The sequence below is a fragment of the Melozone crissalis genome, unplaced genomic scaffold (genome assembly GCF_028551555.1).
Source record: "Melozone crissalis strain CALT ecotype California unplaced genomic scaffold, PUWL_Pcris_2 ptg000006l_1, whole genome shotgun sequence".
Lineage (NCBI taxonomy): Eukaryota > Metazoa > Chordata > Aves > Passeriformes > Passerellidae > Melozone > Melozone crissalis.
In genome coordinates, this window is record NW_026535784.1 from 21,944,376 (window position 1) to 21,967,261 (window position 22,886).

Genomic DNA, 22,886 nt, shown 5'->3' on the forward strand with positions numbered 1-22,886 from the left:
AAAGCTATGTAGTGGTCAGGAATTTTAATGATATTTAGGAGTCAGAAGGGGGAAAAATTTTTAAACATACAGCAATGTTTTTCTACAGTCTACTTGTAAAACTGTCAATTAAATTCATATTAATTAAATTAATTTAAGACTGTGGGCAGATTTTGCAACCTTTTCTTCAATGTCTAAAACATATATCTCATCATGCAAAGCCCAGTTTCAGCAGAATTATAAAGATTCCTCCTTATTTGCTTTCAAAGCTGGCCCCATAACAGACTCTACAAACTACAGCTATTAAGGGACACTGCATGATACAATATTGACTTCTCTAATAGCTATATAATTATACTGAGAAGCAAATTGCTAATAAAACTCAATAATCCTCCTGAAAAATTAGCAACATTAGCCCAGGAGCAGGCTGGAAATGACTAAAACCATTGTTCTGATAGCATTAACAAACATACATTAATAATTGTACTGCTTTAGCTGCACACTCCCTGCTGCTTTAGTACTTAACTTTACTGAAATGCTAAATAGTTGTTGCCAGTTTAAGAAGTTTATCAGACAATATAAAGATGTCTTTGTGATTGTAATACAAAACTACACATAAGTGCACCTAAAAAGTTCTACTGGTGCAGTTATCTCCTAAGAGCTCCGTTTATGGGTATTACCCAGAGTTTAAAGAGAGCTTTTATACCCCTGAGTCTTAACTCAGTAAGTAACTGATAAGATAGGCCTGGCTTTCCCTCTCTTTGGCTGGTTCACGGTGCTGCTGTTTGTGCTGCATTGCAGTCATCCAGCCCCTGCCTGCTGCCTCTTATCCCTCCGTGCAGCCAGCCAGGAGCCAGCACAAACAGCCTGGGAGCAGGGCGATGCTGCCCATGGGGACCAGCCCAGCCCAGCCCCTGGAAACCTTCCACCAGCCAAAAATAGCAGCGCTGGGAAGGTGCCGGCAAAGCCACCTCTTGACATTGACTGATGCTCCCCAGTGCCGCGGTCTGTCTGTCCGTCCATCCATCCATCCATCCGTCCGCTGGACAAAGCACGGCCCTCTGCTGCCTGTCCCACAGCCTCCTTCCTCCCCACGGAAACCCCAGATCTTGTGGAGACCTGCTTGGGAATCATGCCAGACAGATGTCACCTTCTCACCAAGGGGCCCTGTTTACAGGTTTGGGGAGATGCAAACACATTTTACGGGAATACTCTGACTTCAAAGGAAAGACTGGGGGATAGCTCTCCATAAAATCCACAATGAAAGTGAGTGGGGAAAACTTGATCAATATGCTGGAAAAATAGTTTGGGCCATGAAGTGAAAATGGGCATGCAAACAGCTCTTGCTGTGGGATGTTGCAGATGTTAAGGGTTACACATGAGTTCAAAAAGTGGAAAATCCATCAAAGGATGTTAAACATAAGGGCCCATTGCTGGTTCTGATCAGCTGTTAAACTATAGCCTGAACATGATGAACAGAGAAATAAATGGAGCAAGTCTACAAGTGAAAACCTGGAAAACTTCAGGAATTATCCTTCCTAGGAATAAAGGGGCATATTTCTGCATGAAATATGCACTATAAAGCAGCCTCTACATAACTAGCAGAAAAAAGTGCTGGTATTCCAATCCAACAGTGCAAACTGAAGGTCTCTAACAACTAAATCCCCTTGTTCTTCCTCAGTTCCTGGTGCTGAAGCACAACTCTCCAGGACCTATGCATATTTGAAAAGTATATACACAATTATTAAAACTTTCTTTGGGTCCTCTCCTCTGCTCCGTGCAATGCAGCACTGCCCAGCCCAGGCAGAGTGTCAGTCCCCAAACCAAGGCCACTGCTGCCTGCTGGCTCCCTTCAGCTGCAGAGTTAACCAGGGTCCAGCACACTGGGAATGGGTGGTGGGAAATAACCTGCCATCTTCAGCCTCAAACGAGTCTGACAGAGGTGAAACATGACAGATAACCTTTGCTGCTGCAGTACATGACACAACAGGGGAGTGGAATACACCAAGTGCAGGAAACTCCAGCAACCAAGACATGACTTGCATTGCTCTGGTTATTCCCAGATGGGGAGATGCTGCAGCTGAAGGTGTGCCTCCAGCACATGCAGAGGTTACCCTGTGGCTGACATCCTGCTACTGAGCTTGGTGCCAGCAGCACAGACTTTGCTGTGCCCCACTGTCATGGCACCATCACAATAATTCTGGGCCAAGCAGAGGTCCAGGCTGCCAAACCCTCACTGGTACTGCTGCTTAGCTGGGCAGGATGAAAACTACCTTATGTTTATCTACAATGAGTGGCAATCATGCTTCTGACTGTAGTATGAAAACAGACCAAGAGAAATAAAAATAAACTCTCTTTGTGAAACCATTGCTAACCACACCATTTAGCATGACTATACTGAAAGAGAGAGAAGCATGGAGCCCAGAGAAACAGCTTTGCAGGATGGTGAACAAATTCAGCTTTCCTTGAAAAAGATAACTGAACTTCATTTCATATGTTCCACCCTTTGAGAAAGTCTTTTTTTTTTTGACCAGGACTTAGGAAACCACATGGCACTGCCATTTAATGTGGCACCAGAGGCTGTGTCTGACATTAAAGCTGAGTCTGGAAATTGAATTCATTTCCCCCCCCACTCCTCCCCGAAACTTACAGAGCAGTCATCATTCACCATAACATGTCATCCCAACAAGCTGCAGGGCAGAGATACCTCACATTTGAACCAACTGGTGGCAGCCAGTGAACAATGTCTAGGTAACCAGAACACCCTTCATCATGGATCTGATAGGTTTAACAGCTAATTAAACCTGTGTAGGGATTAGGCTTTACATTGTACAGTTTTATGGCAACAAAACCTGAGCTTCCTAAGATTACACTGAGCTGCTCCTTATCTCTGATGCAGAGATGTTTATCAGCACCATATGTTACAAGCCCCTGCTATGTTTCCCAATGACCTTCTGCGACTTAATCAGCCTGAATGTCAGGGGTTGAGGAGCTGAGGACATATATTACAACACAGAATGCAGCACTCAGCCAGGCAGAATAAAAATACAGGGCAGAAGTCCAAAGAAAAGGTCTTTGTTGGTTAACTTCTGTCCCTAATAAATTTGTCAATTAGAAAGAACAAACGTTAACTTTGTTTTCCTTGCCCTTGCTGTTGCTCTGTGAGGTCCCACACTGCGAGGTAACACAGGGTGTGTACTCAAGTACCAGTGGTGAGGGGAAACCTCAGATGATTCATGGTTTGGGAATGTTTTGCATAAAAATAGCGAATTCCAGCTTTATATCTGGAGGCTATCCACGCTACCCAGTTATGTTTTCCAGTCTTGGAACCATAAAAAGAGATGCCATGGAGAGGAAATTTTTGTCCCCAGTGTCAGCAGCTCTGATTGTAGTGATTTTAGTCACATGCTGCTTTTAATAAGCACTCTGAATTAATAAGCACTTAAGAATTAATAAGCATTCTGTCCCAAAAGTATCCAGGCATGGTCTTTTAGGATGACCACATCAGAAGACATGGAGTATCATCCTAACACTTTTTTTCTCATGTGAAATGCACTTGTTTGCAGTTGGAGACGCATTTATAAGAAAAGCTTAGGGAAGGACTGGATTTGCCAGGACATTTCCATGCAAATGATGAGATACATGTTACAGTATCTCCTGCAGGGAGAAGGACCCACCTACTATTCCTGAATTCTTCAGGTGAGCTGTGTTTACATTGATAAGGCTGACATGAGCCATCTCCAAGGCATGAAACTGCCTACTTCTGGCATGGCTGTGCTTGATTGCCCAATCCTAACCCACCAGCAATTACTGCTCACTCTGGCAGCTCCTCTGAACAAGACAAGTCAATCCCATCACTGCTTCTCCTCACTCCAGCCCAGCTGCTCACAGTGATATGTTTGGATACATAATTTCCTAAGTGTCCCTTCTATTTATTCTAGCTCACTGGGCTCAGATCCAGGCTGAATTTCATGGATGAGGATGCTGATCCAAATGTTGACACTTTGCTGCATGGCTGCAGGATAGAGATAAAGCTGGGACTGGTTTGCAAGGCATTTGCAAATCTGTGCATTATATGTCTGTTGTTTAATTGAAAATATCCCGTTTGGAATTCAAAGCATCTCAAAGACAGATGTGGCATGACTAGGGTTTAGCTGAATGTGCTGTATTCAGAATACAACAAAAAGTCCAGGTGTTTTAAAGGATGTAATGGCCATGGTTCAAGAAAAGAATTGTGTTACTGGATGCCAAAGATGTGAACACATTTATAGAACCTTTGCTTGCTTCTGACAGTGATTATATGGTGTGGGTTGATTTTTTTTTTTTAGAAACTAATTTCCTTTCCCAAAGCAGGTGTGCGCTAGTTGCCACATTTGCAGGCATATTTAAAACAATTTGGACCCAGCAGAGAGTTTAATTGGCTGACAAGGATTGTAAGTGTGAACTTAGTAACTGATATGGCCATGTCTTGAAACTTCATTAGTCTGCATTGTGGTGGGAGGCTCTTCCAAAGGTATTGTGAGCACACAGATATCTGACTGTGTGTATGTGGCACATATCGTGTGTTACACCAAGCTGGAGAAGGAAAAAAACTACAAAATGAGATGTCTAAATGGAACATCCCAAACCTTCAGGAATGCAGGTCTGGAGCAGATGGATATCAATGACACATCTTCCTCTCCTCCTCAGTGTCAGGACTCTCCAACATATGGCTCATCAAGGTCCTGTCCGTGTCAGTATTTCATGTCCATTGTGTAATAATACAAAGAAGAGCACTTTCATTAAAAACATTGAAAAATATTACAGAGGGGGGATGTTAAAGGATGTAGCATTGTCTGTTGAGCATACTATGCTGGCTAGACTCTTGCCTGGGAAGCAAGGCAAATGTCAAATATATATGTGAAATCCATCCTAGGAGCCCTTACGCATGATCTAGGAAGCCTCTTCCTTTTTTTCTGTCTGACCTCCCTGCTCCTGATTTCCTGGCTATAAAATGCTTTACATTTAGGGGGAGGAATGGAGAAACATTTACAGTTTAACATCTCATAGCCTTGTATTTGGGTAATGCACATAATGTGTAGAGAGCATTAGTCCCATGTTCAGCCTGAGAATTCAGCAGCGAGATCTCTCACTTTCTAGACAAATGTTCTCACTATGCATTAGCCTGTCTCATTTCAAACTGCAATAAAGAGAAGCTGAATTAAAGTCTGCAATCTGTGGCTTAACTTCCCTTGCACTGTTTTGTAGCATAAGCTGTTAAGTCCCTAGCAGTGGACAGCCTAGCCCTCGGAACAAAGATCTACACAATGCAGAAGAGAAAGACAAAAATTGGACAACAGAGTGAAAAGGTAGGACCTTTAAGTACAGGTTTAAAATAAAGAAAGACTTCACTGCACAAGGGCAGGGACAATATTTAGTCTGTGAGAAGTGAGCTAGGAGAAACAAAAGTGGGAAAAGATGAATAAGGCTTTAAGGGAAAATGCCACTCCCCAGGCAAAAGCCACAATACAATTAGATCAACCATCCCCAAAGGAACATAATAAACTTTCTCAAGGGAAGATTCAGCTCATATAAGCAGTCTCTTCCTCTGACCATTTCTCTAAAGGTATTTATTGCCAACTGCTAAAAACCATTGAAGTTCCTTTACTACATACACCTACTACATGTTTGTAGACTTGAAACAAGTAGTACTTTAGAATCTTCCCTGTCAACAGATATAAAAAAAGAAAACAAACCTACTTGTAGCCCCCAGGTCTAAATTTCCAGTCCCTTTTAATAAAGCAAAAAGTTTTAGCTATTAAAAAAATTTGTGACCTTTTCAATGCTACAGAACACAGATACAAAATGTGAATAGTAAAATATCTGTTATATAATATATATTTATATTTTAATATATTACATTTATTTCTACATAAAGAGGCTATAAATACTGTATATGCCTTATATTCATGGTTCCCAGCATTTGACATTATAGTAAGTACAAACAAAAAAATACTTATAAAAATACAAAAAGAACTCAGTAGAAATAGCTTTACATTTTAAAATCTTGTAGTCCTCATTGTGTCTATCAATAGAGTTCTGGGACTACAAGAGCACAGGTAAGAAGTTGTCCAACAATTAGGCACAATTTCATCACTCGGAGAAGATCAGAGCTGCCATGAAACCAGTCACGGGTTCCCAAGGTTACATAAACTGAAATCTCTGCCACTACAAACTTTGAGTTTTCAAAGTGAAAAAGTCAGACCTAAATCTGAGGGAGGGGGAATGAGATGAAAAGGTAGGGTGCCCTCAGGATGCCCCACCAGAATCACAGTGCTTCCTGTGGTCCTGGAGTAAATGACATTGCCTTTTCTACCTGTTAGAGAGGCTGCCCAAGTGGTGATCTGAGGGGAGGGGAGTATTTTCTGCAGCAGTTTCGGGCAGCCCAGAGGCAGGCAGGCATGAGTGAGGGTGCTGGGGATGAAAGGGGAGCAGAGCCATCCTCAGAGGTCAGGCATGGCCCTGCTATTTGAGTCCCATCCCTTGGCTCAGTGCTCTGTCTTCTCCCTACTAACAAACTTCACTGAGAAAATGCAACTCATGAGGACTTGTACAGCAGCCTTTTTCCTCTGCCAAGGACAGAGACCATCACCCACACCTATATTTAGCCCAGCCTATGTTTAGTCTCAGGCCGTCAGAGTGCCAGAGCCTTGAGCTGGAGGTTCCTTTTTTTGTTTGTGAAGGTACAAGCAAGGAATAACTCTGAGAAACAAGAAGCCAGTGCCGTGCTGTTTCCTTCCTGGAGTCCAGCCACAAGGGGAAAAACAAACAAAAAAAGCCCCACAAAAGCAGGGATGTGCCATTATTTCGTACAAGTAGGAGCAGTTAAGTCAAATGCCGTGATGCCGCCCGCATTAGGCAGATGCTCCACATCACCAGGCTCAGCCTGTGCCATGGGGCTGGCACAGCCCACACACCACGGCCAGGGCTCTGCTGGCACCCTCAGCCACCAGTGTCTCTTGAGGAAAGAGCCCCGGCCTGGCATGGCGCAGTTTTGCTGCCAGATGCTTCTGCATCATCTTCGGGAAAAATAAGTGTCTTTTCTTAGTCCCATGGATGCCATCTTTCAGTACATGAAACCCGGATAGCAGCAGCCCAGGCAGTGCAGGCACATCCCAGGGGAGCTGGGGCTGCCAGCCTAGAGCGGCGCGGGGCTCTCGTAGGGGAGCCCGTGGGCACGGCAGAGCGGCGGCGATGCCTCCTGCGCGCACAGGAGCTCGGTCTCCTCGCTGGAGTACACAGGGGTGTCCATGTCATCCGAGTGGTAGCCCGACTGGTACCCGCTCGTCTGGTTGGAGGCCTCGGACATGACGGACTCGTTACTCTTGCTGGGCACCAGTGTGCTGCAAAAAGCAATCAGAAACAGGGCTGAGAGAGCTGTGTCTTCTGCAGGGCAGGTGGGCGACTCTGGATGGCAGCTGCTATCCATCACAGCAGCAACCAAAGCAAGAGGCTGTACTTAAACCTGGCTTCAAGCCTTTTTAAACATGCATTTGATTACAAGGAAAGACCTTTTCATATGCCCTAGCTTCACTAATGCATGAAAAAGATGTTTAATTTTATGATGATACAAGGAGTTAGATTGCGACCACAGATGAAATGGATAGAAAGCTTGCAGAGGCTTTACATCAGCTGTGGTGCAATTGTAACTGCAGTGAATTTTCATCTGCACTGAAGTTGTTCTGGAAAAAAATTATTCCTGAGAAGCTCTCAGAAAGCATACATGAGGGCTCAGCTTCATGAATGCCACTGTGCTTCCTGTGAACTGCACAATGAAACCCCTGTACTATGCCCTGAAAATACACCCAGGTACATCCTGAAAACTTGAGTCCCAGCTATTAGGAAAAAAAAATAAAGCAAGCAAAAAACCAAGAGCTGTTCATCAGTTCAGACATGCTCAGCTGTGTGCACCAGCTCAGTGCCTTTGAGGGGTAATTGATGCTATTGCAGCTGATAAATACAAGTCCTTTCTGGGTGCTGACTGAGGCTTCCAAAAGCTGCATTACCTCCCCTCGCCTAATACCAAATGCAAGATGACCAGGCATATTAGGCACAATTTTGCTTTCTGTTTTTGAAAATACTTTAAGAAAAGATTTTTTTCTTCTGGACAATTTTAGAAACCAATCATCAGTCTTCTGACATACTGCAGTAAAAGGTCATATTGAATTCTATGTGCAACCCAAGCCTTACCTAAAGGGTATTTTCACTTGGTTTTCACTCTCTTCCAACGCCTTCAGCTCTTCAGATGCAAGAACCATCCCACTATCTGTCTGGTTTTCCTGCAAAGGTGTTGGAAATGCATTAAATGGAAAAATATTAAAGCCACAAAAAAAAAAAAAAGCATCAACAGAAGGACAGTATGTATAAATAGACAAACTCACCTCCTGAACAACTTTTACAGTGGTTACCAATGGGACATCTTCAAATGTTTTCACACTCGCAGGGCGGCTTTTTCTCTTGCTACCTTGTCGGTACTGACTGCAAAGAAAACAAAACAAAAAAATCTTGTGTCTGCTATCCACAACTTGGCTGCAAACAGCACAATGATATCAGAATCCTTTTATCTCTCTTCAGAGAAGTTAATCCTTTTGTCAAAACACATTATGCAAACTTCAAATGATCTATTTATTGAAAGGGATGAACAGCCTAGAAAGTGGCATATTTCTGACCTTTTGCTCCTGACAATATTGATCTCTGAGCAAATTCTAAGAAATGGCTTTGAGAAAACAGCTTCTTTCCTCATTTACACTGGAGGGCTTAACTTCCTGCAAGCTTTGCTTAGAACTATAATAAACAGAGAAGCCTGGAGCACAGACGTGTGTCTCTCTCTTTGGACTGTACTTCTGAGACCCCTGGCCTGGACCTAGGACAACAACAGCAGAGTCAGCACACTGCTGCCCTTAAGCCGTGGGGATCGGGACAGGGAGTGCTAAATCTCTCTTGAAGGCTCTTCTCCAAAAGAAGCCCTCTGGTTCAGGATGACATCCATAAAAAATATTGGACAAAAAAATAAAATTGACTCTCATGGAGATACTAACACAGCAAACAAAACAGCACCCTCAGCTTTCTGCCTATGTGAAAATGGAATGAAATGGATGGTGTCCCAGTTAAATGGGGCAATTTTATGTTCTTAACAGCTAATGAAGGAAAAGCCATGGAGTCAGTAGAGTAACCTGCATCCACTTGAAGTGCAAAACTGGAGACAATTAAAAGCATCATTCCCCCCTTTTCCCATTTTAGCTATGCTGAATCCTGCTTATCTCCAATAGACATATATTTAAATTGGTGGGGATTTTACAAGTTCCTTGAGTAGCCTGCTCTGGTACTCAATCACAATTCAGAACATTTTTCAAACATTAAGTATTATTATTTATTAAATTTAAAAATATTAGAAGTATTTTCTCAAATAAAATTTGTCCTAATGCTGGAGACACAGAACAATCATTTAACACTCTCTTTGGAGCAAATTTTCATATACTGAAAACAGTAACTATATTCCCTGTCCATTTTCTCTTCCTAAACTTAACAAAACCAGTTCTTTCAAGCTCTCTCCACTGGCCATGTGTTCTGCTCCTTTGCAGTGGTATCTAATCTATTTCCCATCCAACACTTCGAGGACCAAACCATCAAATGTACAATCTAGTCCATGCACTCTCCTGGACACCCTGATCTTGTACACCTAGAAGTTCATTCCACAACTTGCCTTCTGTGTTTGGAAGCTCCCTGTGTGCCTGCGTTAAACGCACACATAGGCACAGAACTGCACGGCCAGTTTTCCAGGGTGGTGAGGGCTGAGAAGAGCAGCCTTGATCTGAATGACCTCCCAAGTGTGGGAGACCCACCTCTGCTCAGCCCAGACGAGATTACTGTGACTTGAGTTTTTCTTGACAATTCCATGCTGGCCATTTCTAGTTAATTTGTTTTCCTGTAGGCATTTACCATTATTTATCTGAACATTTATTCCAGGATTGTTCCTGGAATTAAAATTAAACTGACTGCAGAATTACACTTTTTCTGTTCTTTCCAAGAGTAGGCATTATCTTTACACTTTACACTAACTCTTCTATACCTCACCTGACTATTTTTAATGACAATCTTTCAAGGTTCAGAAATCACGTATCTCTTTCCTATACCAAATAGGGCAGATGTTAGGAAGTCCTGCTGATTTTAATTTATATCAACAATTTAAAGATTCTTTAATATTCTCCATGTTTTCTCTGTGCTTGCTATCCTACTCTAGCTTTGGTTTAGAGGTTATATTTTTTCATAGTTAGTACTTTTGTGAAGATTGAAAATGACATCTCTGAACAGATAAATCTTTTCCACTACCAGCATAGCAAGATCCATGCCTACAAAATCATTTTCAGCTACCAGAACATAAGAATAAAGCCCCTAAGCATGACTTAACCTCCTCACTTTGCCTCTTCTAGCATGGTAGCTTTCACAATCCTGTCACAATGTAAGATGAGAGAAAAGAGATTCAAAGTCTCCTTAAAATGTCAACAGAGTGCTTTTACTTCTGTTCGTAACAGGAAATGGGGACAAGAAAAGCCTTATAGGAAGTATTAAGAGTGGAAAATAAGTGTGATGTTTTCAGTGCTTAATCATGCTTTTTTTTTTCTTTTAAACATATGTATTTTGAACTGCCTCACTACTAAAACAGGGGGTTCAGAGTTCAGCTGCAGGGCTGTAAGTTCACCCAAAGTGTGAAATGCATTGTGTAGTCTTTTCTAGGACAACATAAAAATGTTATCCTGTTCTCCCCCAAGTCTGTGGTGGTTATGATACAAGCAGTGAGGCAGAGGGCTCTGCTTCATGGAAACCCCATGAAACCTGTGAACAGAGGTGTTCACATTGCTCTTTGTACCCTCCTTCTTCTGAGGCTGCATTGAACAATCCAGGGCTCCCGGCATCTCAGTGGCTGCATTGGATGGGAAAATTCCTTTCTCTCTTACATCCCATGCCAGAGGTCCTCAAAGGGTGCAACATAAGCCCCTGAAGTGCATTAGTACAAACTCCTTACTGGAAGGTCACCTCTGCCATGATACCCAACAGTATCTACCATTGGGAATGCCCCACGAGCCCGCAGAAGGAAGCAGTGCACAAAAACAGTGACAACACTATTTATGTCACATTCTCCTTGGCCATCAATTCATGAGCTGTTTTCCAATGTTTCACTTTAGGAGGAGAAATGCCAGAGGTTATTAATGATAACTCTATCATCATTTATGTTCTTGGCAGCTGCAACACAAGAACACTGTGACCACAACTGAATTGGACCAGTAAAACTTTCTATATGTTCTGGTTCTTAAAAAACAAACAACAGATATTTTCATGGGGTTTGCTTTTTTTTGTTTGTTTGTTTTTGAATAAGAATACCAAGTCTTGAAAAGGTAGCAACAATAAAAATAAATAAGAAAATCACTAAATGGGAAGGTAAGAAACTAGCTTTTGCCTACAAAAGCTTTACAAATTCCTTCTTATCCCTATGGAGAAGGTTAAATATGGACCAGGCAGCTGAAGTCTCTTCCTTTCATTTTCCCTTCCCCCAGCATGAACAAAACCTTCCCAGAGGCCCCAGTAGGATGTCCACCATATAAAATACCTAATTCCTGCTGTGTTGTCATAATGGAATTTAGGATCACAGACTTCCTCTTCCTCCCTACAGGAAGCAGGTGAAGTTGGGAGAGAGAGACCCGAATCCTCTTCCATATTCAATGACACTGACAAAGGAAGGACAACGTAGTCTTTGCCATCCTGTAGAATGCAGTGAAAAAACACAAAAATTAAATAGGCTACAGAGACACACAGACATAAACAGATACATGCACGTACATGGAGAATGCATCAGCCCAACAGGGTGGGTGTTTTATTAAACTATGAACATTATACCACATTTGCAGGAGCAGCTACATTAAAAAAGGAAAATTAATAAGAACCACTTCCAAGTAGTTTTACTTTTTTTTAAATCGATTTTTATATTATATACTGTAACGTAATGTATAAACTGGACTTTTTATTGATGTCTTTGAAAAAATAAAAGTAGATCTCATTAATGTTTGAATCCCAATGCCACAAAGAAATGAACCTGACAGTTTAGAAGGGTAGTGTAATTCCCATTATCACAGAGGTTAGAAAGGGAGAGTCTGTCTAATATGGAGCACACAGCCAAATCCATACTGCTTCATTCAGTGGGCTCACATCTATGGCTCTGGCCTTGTCCACTTCCGTAGTAACTGAAGAGGAAGCCACAAGATGGAGAGCTTGGGAGGGAGGCCCATGTCCCCACCTGGTTGCAGTGGGCTCTCTCACTGCAATGCCTGCACACAGGTCATGCATTACCACATTCATCTGCATGGGGCTGCTCACAGGCAATGAAGTTCTTGTGTCCTTGTTTTCCAGGATAGCCATTTAAAGCATTGCAGCCCATACCCTCACATACACAAAGATAACCATCTTTGGCACAGTAAGATCAACAGGAGCTACCTGCTGGAATGTGTCTGCAGCCTGCAGAGAAATCAGCAGCAGAGCAGGGAACTGAGCCTGTGCCAGCAGTAGTGTCAGGGGAAGCTTTGCTGGCAGGGCAGAGTGGCTTTTGGTGACCACAACCCAAGCTGAGCGATCTCTACACCACAAGTCACTCTCTGCTGGTCAGAGACCCAGCTGCTGGTCAGCAATGGGGGCAGCAGAGGAAGCCCAGGCTCCCTGACAGCTCCAGCAGACAGTACCCAGCTGTGGAATGCTGTGATGGCTGGCAGGACAGGACAGATTCAGCCAGTGGTTTTAGCCACCAGAGAATACAGGTCACACACCTGACGGACATTGGCTTGCAGTAAATTCCCCAGGTGCTCCACCAGCTCCGAAAAAGTTGGTCTCTGCTTAGGATCTCCATGCCAGCAATCCAACATTGTTTGATACCTGGAATGACAAAACCAATTAAAATACCAGCGTGAAGAAAACAGCACCCATTTTTGCTCCTGCACCTGCTAGTAGTGTGGGGTAAATGTGGGCAGATGGAAGAAGAGTTTCTCACATTTCTGGTGTTGTATAGTCTGGTGCTCTCATTCTCGTTCCTTCTTTCAGTCTTCTGCAAAATTCCTCATCAATTTTCACTCCAGGGTACGGTGATGCACCTAAAATGAAAGCAACAGAAATTTTAATGCATTAGACTCTTAAATTCTGGGACTCATTTTCAAGCAAATAACTTGCTATGGTTTGTGTTAATAAGACAATTTGGTGCATTTGGATGTGTAAACAATTTATATTTATGATGGAAACAGCAACTGACTGAGTAAATGAGGCACATCATCACATACTGAAATTGTATGAAGAAGCATTTCAAGCCCATGTTTCTACATTTGCATTTTAAAGAAAATTGGAGTATTTTATTTTGATGGAGAAAATATACAGGAATTTTTTAAGAAGTAAAAAGAAAATGCTACAGAGGTTCCAAGAACACTTTGACTGCTTTCTTCAGACTCTTTTGTTTAGAGATGGCTCAGTAACATTAAAGTTACTCACCTAATGAAAATATTTCCCACAGCAGAACTCCAAAGGACCATACATCACTCTGAATGGTGTATACTCTATCAAAAATGGTTTCCGGTGCCATCCATTTTAGGGGTAGTCTGGCCTAAAAGTATTTCCATAAACAAAATGGTATCAAAGTTTAGCAAAACACCAAGTTTCCAAAAATCCCTTCAAGGGAAAAAAAGAAAAAAGAAGTCCTGGTTTCATATTGATTCTCTATCAAACAGATAATCTGAAACTTACATCTCCTTTTCTGACGTAATCCGGGTCTTTGTAGATGTCTCGAGCCAAGCCAAAATCACAGATTTTAACCACATTATTGTCTGACAAGAGGATATTACGAGCAGCCAGGTCCCTGTGGATGCACTGCAAAGAGAAGTAAACAACTTCATGTGCTGCCTGTCGTCACAGCTCTGTCCACAGGGCTGATTTCTTTCACATATGTGCTCTCCTACCCTCAAAGGCCAGATAATTCTTAAAACCTTTTAAGAAAAAGAAACCTCAGCATCAACAGTTGCTGATTTTAAGTGCTTTTTTGATGGTCACAACTGATTTGGCTCAGGGAGACTTGTGTTCCCAAGTCCAAACATACGTCTGTTTATCCACTGTGCAGAGAGGGCCTTTGAAGTTAGCTAATTAATTATCCTAAGAAGCTAACACAAAACAGGTTCAGATCTGATTACCTTTAGATTTACTTAGGTTCACTCAAATCTGTGTACTCCACTATTTCTCTGAAAAACACCACACTAAAATGCTGACTTGATTCCAACACAAACTAATCTTTACTACAGAGACAGAAGTCCACATCTCTACCTATGCAGAACAGCAGCTTAGTTAACAACCCAAACAATTCAAAACTCAAGCCTCAATAGCCTGAAGTAAAAAAAAAAAAGTCAGGCTCTGCAAGTGGCTTCAGATTTGCTTCTACTATGCTTCTACTATGGATTGAAACTGCAGATTCTGGAAGCAGGTATTTTTACATTTGCACATCAATTGGGATTTATATGAGAGGCAGACAAAAGTATGTTTTTAGAAAAAGACTCTGAAGTCTGCTCTTGAAGACTGAGCCTGCACTCTAGAGCAGCGTTGTATCTCCTGCTTCTATTTTCTATTCCCATTTCTAAGTGTTTTTTGTTTCTATACAGATGCAGGCAATTCCTCACTCTTGCTGGAATTGTCATCCTTTGAAATATGTACTCTGCATATTTAGCCACAAATCACAGAAAAATACTTCTAGAAGGAGAAAATGCAGGTGAGGTGCTGTTGACTGCCAGGGTGTCCTCGGAAAGAGATTCTCCAAGGAGTCACCCATACAAGTTTCACAGCTGAGTATAGTCTTTCCTCACATTGCCCTTCCAATCCCAGTGCACAAGGCCCAACCAACCTCCTCAGAGCAAAATCCTTTACTCTTTTTTAGCTCCTCTTACCAGGGATTTGTCCCTAATTCCTTCAATTGTCCTTTTAATTCAGTTCCCCTCCTCCAACTACTTAACCATTCCTCTATGAACTGGTGGCCCATAAACCTTGTACAGATCACTAACATTTGTGTCAATAAATGCATGGGCTGTTTCACTCTGCAGCATTAATAATTTGGGAATGTCTTAGAGCAAAAAGAAAATGTTGCGGCTGACTGCCAGCCCAAAAATGAACATGCTGTTTCCTTCTGTAGACCTACAGCATTACTTCCTGCAGTCAAATAAATAACATGCCACTCTTCCTGAGAAGTCCCTTACTTTGCGTGAAGCCAAGAACTCCATTCCTCTTGCCACCTGGAAGCTATAACAGATGAGGTCCTCCATGGTCAAAGGGTTCTTGCAAAGGTCTTCAGGACCAGCTGCAAAGAATCAGATGACAGTCAAACATGTCCTTTGTCACTGATTTCACAAATAACTGCTTGTTAGGTAAAAGTCCATCCGAACCTTAAGCCACACTGGACTGGAAGAGCAAATCAAGCACTTTTTAGCTATATAATTATCATTAGGAACCCATTTTCCATCAAACTAGTCTTGTGCAAAATAAACTTTGAGACAACAGGTTATACCCTAGGTCTCCTTGCTTATTTCCAGAGGAAAGATTTGCAAAACAATCCCAAAAGAAAAACAACTGAAATTCAGCTCACAAATTCCTACGACAGTAAAGTTTTCTCTGGTTTCAGCAGATGAATTTAGAAACCAAGGAGAGGGAGGCCCCACCTAGTCTTTATGAGAAAAGAATATGCCATAGGGAGAAGGACTTTGATTTGGCAAGAAGCCCTGCTAATTTAATGTAGAAGAACCCTAACCTCATCATCTGGTGACCTGGAGGAATAATGTACTCAAATATCCAAAGATACCTAGGCATTTAGGTATCTTTGGATATTTGAGTACATTATTCCTGCTGAGATAAACAACTCTGAGACTTTGTTCAGCTTTTGATTTGAAGCAGACATCTACCAAGAACTACAACACTGGTGGCTAAAACCTTCACCATAAGGGCTCCTTCAGGTCTACATACTTCTTGTAATGCTCCAGCTCAGAGGGTCAATGTTTACATCAGGGAGTACTGGAAAGGGATCAAGATGGTGTGGAAATGCGTGAAGTGCATGCCTGACATTACCTATTAGATTGGATTGAAACTGCAAGATCATTCTCCCTGTTCACATAACTGATGCATTCTTTGCACTAAATGATTTTTAGTAGCAGTAGAGGTACAGGAAGTAGAGCTTTCCTCATAACTAGTCTGATCTCACCCCTAGGTGAAATTAGCAGCCTCTGAAATGGCAGCACTGAGCATTTCATGCTGCATCTGCCAAAGGAGAACATGGCAAATGCATCAGTGAAACCGCTGCAGAGGATATGTGCATCCTGGAGAGGCTCTGAATGAGTGGATAATTCAGGCTTCCTGTTCCTGACAGACCACCTGGGCAGAGGGAAGGCAATGCAAGCTCTCTGTTAATAAGCAGTGAAGCAGAAATAGCGTTTCACAGCATTTAACTTATGGATAGACATTAAGGAAGTTCAGTTGGCATGCTGGTGCATCCCTCTCTGCACTGCCTTCGGAGTTTGTACTCTGCAATTTACCCTCAAAATACTGGGATGTTAAATAGACATTTCTCCAAAAACTTCACACTAAAAACAGACCCTTTTCCTACAGGACATTATCTGGGGTTGGGCTGAGGGGTTTGGGATGCTGATCTAGATAATCCACACTCAGGAACGTTGGTCATTCAGAGAATACTCCACACACAGTTTTGAGGGAGCTTTGGAAATCACACAGTCCCCAGTGTCCCTCATCAGCCCCACCAATGGCACATGCTCCAGCACCAGAAGAAGAGGTATCCTACCATCCTCCTCTTCCACGTCACTCAGGGACCGCTCCTCCACAAAGCCGGAGCTTGCTGAGCTCTGGCTGCTCGTGATGCTGTCCAAGCGCTGCTTCAGGTCAGAAGAGACATCGCCAACATAGTTCTCCTTCCCCTGCCTAAATCTGGCACATTTGGTCTAGAAATATGAGAGGAGGGTGAGAAAAATCAGAAGCTGAAAGCATGCCAGAAGGTTCTGCTAGAGGGGCAGTGATGGTCCCAATGGTCTGTGCCAAGGTCACTGGGGAAGGCAGGGAGAGCAACCAGTGAAGGCTCTGCTCCAAGGCAGCTCTGGTTGGGGCACCAGGCTGGTGCACTGATGGAACCAGCAAAACCCATGGCCATGCAGGTTCACCAGCTGGAGCACCCTCTGCCACTCCACAGCACAACTTTGTCCAGCTTTCACAACCTCCCAGCCAAACCCCAGCATCATCTCCACATGCAGGTGACTAAATGCTCACTGAGGAGCTGGTGTCCTCAGCCCCTGGTGCCCCTCACTTGTGAAACACATGTGGATGGATGCTGCCAAACCTCTGGTACACTGCAGCCTCTCTGTACTGCTATGGCTTTACCTCCTGCTGCTGCAAAGGCCCTTTGCTAAACCTCTACCTTGGCCAAAACCCTAATAGCCATCAAAATCTGACTTATTGCCTTCTTCCCCTAAGCCACTGCATGCCTCTAGGGAGGACTCCAGCTCCACACGTATCCTCCAAAGCATTTCCATTTTCTCCTGCTTTGGTTTGGTGATATTTTCCCTGGCAGGGCTGTTTTTTAATGCTGCCAAATGCCATTCCCACTGCTTGTGTAAGCAAGGGTCAGCACTCTCATCAAACCCTGTCTCTTACTTCAAGGCCTCTCAAGATACTTGTTTATCTTTTTACCTCACAAGAAGATGCAGCGAGTTGCCTTCGCCAATACAAAACAGTAAACAATGTCTCCAAGGATAAAGAAAAATAACCCCCTGGAGAGCCAACAAGCAGCGGGAAGAAGCTCTGATCTAAACACATGAGCTGCAGGAAGGCTCAAGCCTACCAACATGGCAGAGCACAGCCCAGGGGCCTCCCTCTTGGCTGTGGGTGGAAAGGGTAGGGTCCCCAGGGTGACCCTGAGTGCTGGGTACACACAGCCAAGTTCTTCATACAGCAATCTGACTCTCAGACAGCACAGATCCTCCAGATGGATGCCCTCCATATATAAGACTTCTCTCAGAGGTGCCAAGAAATGAGTTTGAAAATTCCAGTCCCCATCTTCCCACTTCTTTCAAATCAAGGTGCTGTAACGGGGCTCCTTTTTGCAAAGGACTCAGGAGGTGAAAAGCTGAATGTAAACTCATGAGCTACATCAATTATCCAAAACTATTAACAGCAGAAGAAACATGTAGTCTCGTTCAGCAATGAGCCAAGGGGACAGTAGAACAGATAATCACGTCACAGCAGATACCTATGGATATCTGATGGATATATACACTAAGCATGGAGTGCAGTTATTTAAGGTGGTCTGGAGCTTAACTAAGAAAGGAAAAAATTCAGGCTGATAATCAGAAAAAACTTCCTGAAAGATACAGCCAAGTGTAGAACAGTCTGCCAAAGGAAATAGTGGAAGCCCAGTTCCTTTGCACATTTTAAGCTAACAATAACAAAACAACTACATCGCAGGGGCCAGGGGAAAGACTAAATGACCTCTGATGTCTTTGCCATCTCTCATTCCCATGGGAAGTACTAAGACACTCAGTGTCCCCAAGGACTGCTGCTGCAGTCTGCACTAGAAAAAGAAACATTGTGTGTGGAAAAAACCCACCAAACCAAACCAAACATTTTACTGTCAACCTTGACTCCTCACCTTGTATGGGATAAATTCACTCCTCTTGCTCCGTAGGTAAGCAGACAGATTTCCAAACTTGCAATATTCCACAATCACCATGAGTGGTCCTGTACAACACATAAAGCAATTCATTAGACCATTTATATCCCACCTTATGTCAGAGCATAAATTCTGCCTAGAAATGCATACAGTTCAAAGAGCATTCCAATAGCCAAAGGTTTTTTAAAATATCAGTAATAAAAAAATCTAATCAACGCATCAAAATTATTCATTTTTCTGCTGTTATCTGCACATAATTTTGAAAATCATGGGCTTAGTTTCATATGTCAAAAAGTATAGTGGTGTGCTTATATTTGAAGTGCCAATAACAGCCAAACTAATTAACATTGTAAGGATGCAGCATAAATATTTGAAAGAGCTTCAGTGCAATTAACCTCTGCAATAGAATACACATGTGATTATCCATGCATTTTTCTACAGGTGATTAAAGTACTAAACATTTAAAACAGGAAACTTGGTTTCAGACATAGATGCCTTAATGTACAATCTAGATATGGTATTTCATGTTCAAATTTATTTCATAAAGGCATTTGCTATGGTGATACATTTTCATCCTAGGTTGTACGTACTGGCTATCTCTATTTTATTATGGAATAAACAAGGAAATAAATATTTATGGATTATGTTTCCTTCAACTACTGACTTCTGTCATGGAACTTTACAAATTAAATTTTCATACCACGGTAAGCCAACAAGTCAGCTTCCCTGAAAAATTATTACTGAGTTACTTTACATTGAATTTCTTCCAAATTAGTTTTTAGTACTGGATTTGCTAAACAAACATCTGTCTCTGATTATAAAGTGAAATAGATTCATCCACCCAGAGCTGCACTCCAAATTGCAATCTCCCCTCCTACACACACACACACAGAGGCACCAACAGCCCATCCAAAGACAGAGAGGGGAAGTCCCAATTTGCAGTCCCCTGTAGCTGGTGACAAGAGTAAGAGTAACTTGTTAAATCTGATATTGGACTTAGCTTGGAAGTCTGTTACACATGGGCTGCCCACCATAAACATGGATCTCAAGTACAGAAAAGCAAAGTGATAGAATAAATAAGGGATGGAGCTCCGTGGCCCTTATTCCACCTTAATTCCACCTCTGGACCTGCTCTATCAGACTTGTGTGTGTTTGTGTGTGTGTGTGTGTGTGTGTGTGTGTGTGTTAGAAAGAACTACTCTTTCCAGTCTTTAATTTTGAATTTCAATTGTCTGTGCAGCAGAAATGGTAGAAAGAGGGTTTTCATTAGCACCTTCTCACCCACTAAGGAGTTACTCACCTCCTGGCTTTGTGCAGGCTCCAAGTAAATTGACAACATTGAGATGATGGCCAATATGAATGAGTATCTTCAGCTCTGACATGAGTGCTCTGTGCTCACTATGGGTTGCCCCTTCTGCAAAGGTAAAGCAACACAGGTCAGGAGCAACACAGACAGAAAGGTTGTGCCCTCCTCCCCATTCTCTTCTGTATTTAACCAGCCCATCAATTGAGGAGCCTTGCTGGCTGGTAGGCTGTGTCAGCTATGCCAGTACAGCACGGGGTGGAATACAGCCCCCAGCTGCTGGCAGCCCCATTCTGCTTCCCCATTACGTCCTCTTTCAGAACAATGTGTCTGGGAACCACACATTTCATTTTTCATTTCATTTTGTGGCAAGTGTGAGGCAGTATAATATGATTTAAAATGAGGAGAAAGCTATTCCAAACTACAACTCAGTTTGGCACGTGCCTAAGCCATTGTCTTGAGACTTGCAGAAAGCTCCAACAAGGATGCATAAGGGACACATGCAAATTGATTGCAGGAGCAACTTTACATTCTGAACTTCAGTAGAATTATAAAGCAGTGGCTAGGAAAGCACAGCTGCATTGCTCCAGTTATCAGTGAGGGAAAGGCATGTACTTTTCCTGATAACAGCCATTAAGCTTAACTTTTACAACAATGGGTACAATGGTTAGTGTGTTGACAAATATCCCTATATTGTATATTCAAGTTGAAGTTCTAGTCATTATTTTTACCTTTAAGCATTTTCACTGCCACTGTTTTGCAGGTAGCAGTTTTGTCAATCCCAAATGCATCTGCTTCTATGACCTGGCCAAAAGCTCCACGTCCAAGAGGTTTACCTTGAAGTGAGAACACAAACATATCTGCTTGACACAGCAGGAAAAAGTTGTAGAATAAAAAACTACTCCAAAGTGAGTTCATGAAGCAGAAATTAACAAGAGGACTTAAAATGTAGATAGGACGCACCATATCCAATGGGAACACAAAGCCCACCCAGGGATCATGCAGCAGAGCAGTCCTGTGGGGAGCCAGGACCCAAAACACCCCCCAGCACAGTGCTGGCTGCAGGATCACGAAATGGCTCATGCCATGAAAACTCACCTAGCTTGAGCCGGTCTCTGGGAAACTCCCACTTGCTGGCATCATATGGGAGCCGCTCACAGTGCTCGTCTATAGGGACTTCATCAGGATCCATGATGATTGACAAGTAGCCAGTCTTCATGTCCCCTCCATTGGCCTGGAAAATGGTATTAGTTGCAGTTGCACAGTTTTTTGCTGGCAATGTGCAGGCAAAATGCCATTTCCTCACTTTAGGTTATTTCATTAGTTCCCAGAAATGCCAGGCTACCATTTCGCTACACCATGTCATCATGAGTGTCATCATTGTTAATTACTTGCACTTTTTTTTTTCTGTCTCTCTCTTTTTCTTTTTTTTTTTTAATAAACAGAACCAGATGAAACATTTTTCTCTTGCAAGGGCCTGTTCAATTAAAAACAAATTTCTGCGCCCCCGGTTCCAGGCAAGAATGTTATGGCATGGAGAGAAAAAATGTGTCTGTTGATTTAAGAACAATGGAAAGAAGCAACACAAAAGGCCTCAAGTCAGCTCTCATTTGTCATGCAAGACCAGTGCTGATAGGATGGTATGAGAATTTTTTCATTACCCGCTTAACGGTCCGGAGGATGATTACAAGAAGCAACCAGAAGAACATGGCAATCACTGCAGTGCCAACGAGGATAATGAGCTCCAGATTTGTTTTCTCTTCAGCGCCTGGGAAGAAATAACTGAATATTTGAGTGATAGTTGGAAGCATATTTGTTTTGCTCATTCATTAAAGTAAAGAATGGAGGTCCTTGTTCTGAAGGTTCGTTTTAAAAGTGCAACATGGGGCAAGGAAACGAAAGCAAAACAAAACAAAAAGCTTGGGGGTTTATGTTGGAATATTACAGTTCCATGCTGGTTTACACACCATCACATTTCTCAGCATCAACTTTGCTCCAAAGACACTGTCTGGACCTTTGGCAAATATAAAAAGGTAAAATCCACATTTTGGAAAAAACATTTTTAGAATAAAAAAAAGTTTTTAGAAAAAAATGGTTTTAGGATACCAAAAAGTAATTACTCTTTCTTAGAAACCAAAAAAACACCCTCATCATATAGAAAATAAAGAGCTGCGAGAATGACCTAGAGAACAATCTCTGTTTTGTCTCTTGACATCATTCAGCTGGGGCATAAAAAATGTGGTTCTACAAGAACACATGATAATAAGGTCTTATTTACAATGTTCCTTTTCCGGTACAATAGTGGCCAGCAGATACCGTTTGAACACCTTTTAGTGCAATGACAGAGGTTTCCTCTTCAGCCCCTCTTTGCCACGTCATGCTCCTGTATTTCATCTCTTGCACCACTGAGATTTTCCTACACAGCAGCACACTCCATTGCATGACCCCCATGAGCTGCACTATAAATTTTTTGGAGTTAAACAGTATGTCCTACACAAATTTCAAACTTCTACAGATGTGCCCCAGCCATATTTACCACATCAGCTGAAATCTACCTTGACATCATCTGCAGATAATTTCCACCCCATTTCAACATTTTGCCCAACATCTAAATATCCTAAAGGGACCTATAAGAACAACATGATATTGCTTTAATTAACTTAATGGTATGGATCAACCACCCTGACTTTTAAAGACAGAGGCATACAAATGGCTCAGTGACTGAAGTATGCAAATGTACTAATGAATGAAAGGATGAACTTATATCAAGAGCAAGGAGCTTTTAGTTTGAGACTTCTTGTTGCAACTCTGACTGGAAAGTCCATCATGGAAAGT

The 22,886-nt window shown here is 42.3% G+C and overlaps 1 protein-coding gene across 1 annotated transcript in view; it reads right to left on the minus strand.

Moving 5' to 3' along the window:
• Positions 1-6,877: 6,877 nt before the first annotated feature.
• KDR (kinase insert domain receptor) overlaps positions 6,878-22,886 on the minus strand; it is a 29,152-nt gene continuing 13,143 nt past the window's right edge. The window contains exons 16-30 of the mRNA XM_054294310.1: positions 21,713-21,819; positions 21,150-21,285; positions 20,783-20,887; positions 20,049-20,162; positions 18,728-18,816; positions 16,871-17,027; positions 15,282-15,382; positions 13,792-13,914; positions 13,540-13,651; positions 13,052-13,151; positions 12,831-12,936; positions 11,624-11,775; positions 8,400-8,496; positions 8,209-8,297; positions 6,878-7,361 (exon numbers count right to left, since the gene is read on the minus strand). Of these exons, the coding sequence (XP_054150285.1) occupies positions 7,157-7,361; positions 8,209-8,297; positions 8,400-8,496; positions 11,624-11,775; positions 12,831-12,936; positions 13,052-13,151; positions 13,540-13,651; positions 13,792-13,914; positions 15,282-15,382; positions 16,871-17,027; positions 18,728-18,816; positions 20,049-20,162; positions 20,783-20,887; positions 21,150-21,285; positions 21,713-21,819 (1,793 nt within the window). The 3' untranslated portion in view covers positions 6,878-7,156. The remainder of the gene's footprint in view (positions 7,362-8,208; positions 8,298-8,399; positions 8,497-11,623; positions 11,776-12,830; positions 12,937-13,051; positions 13,152-13,539; positions 13,652-13,791; positions 13,915-15,281; positions 15,383-16,870; positions 17,028-18,727; positions 18,817-20,048; positions 20,163-20,782; positions 20,888-21,149; positions 21,286-21,712; positions 21,820-22,886) is intronic.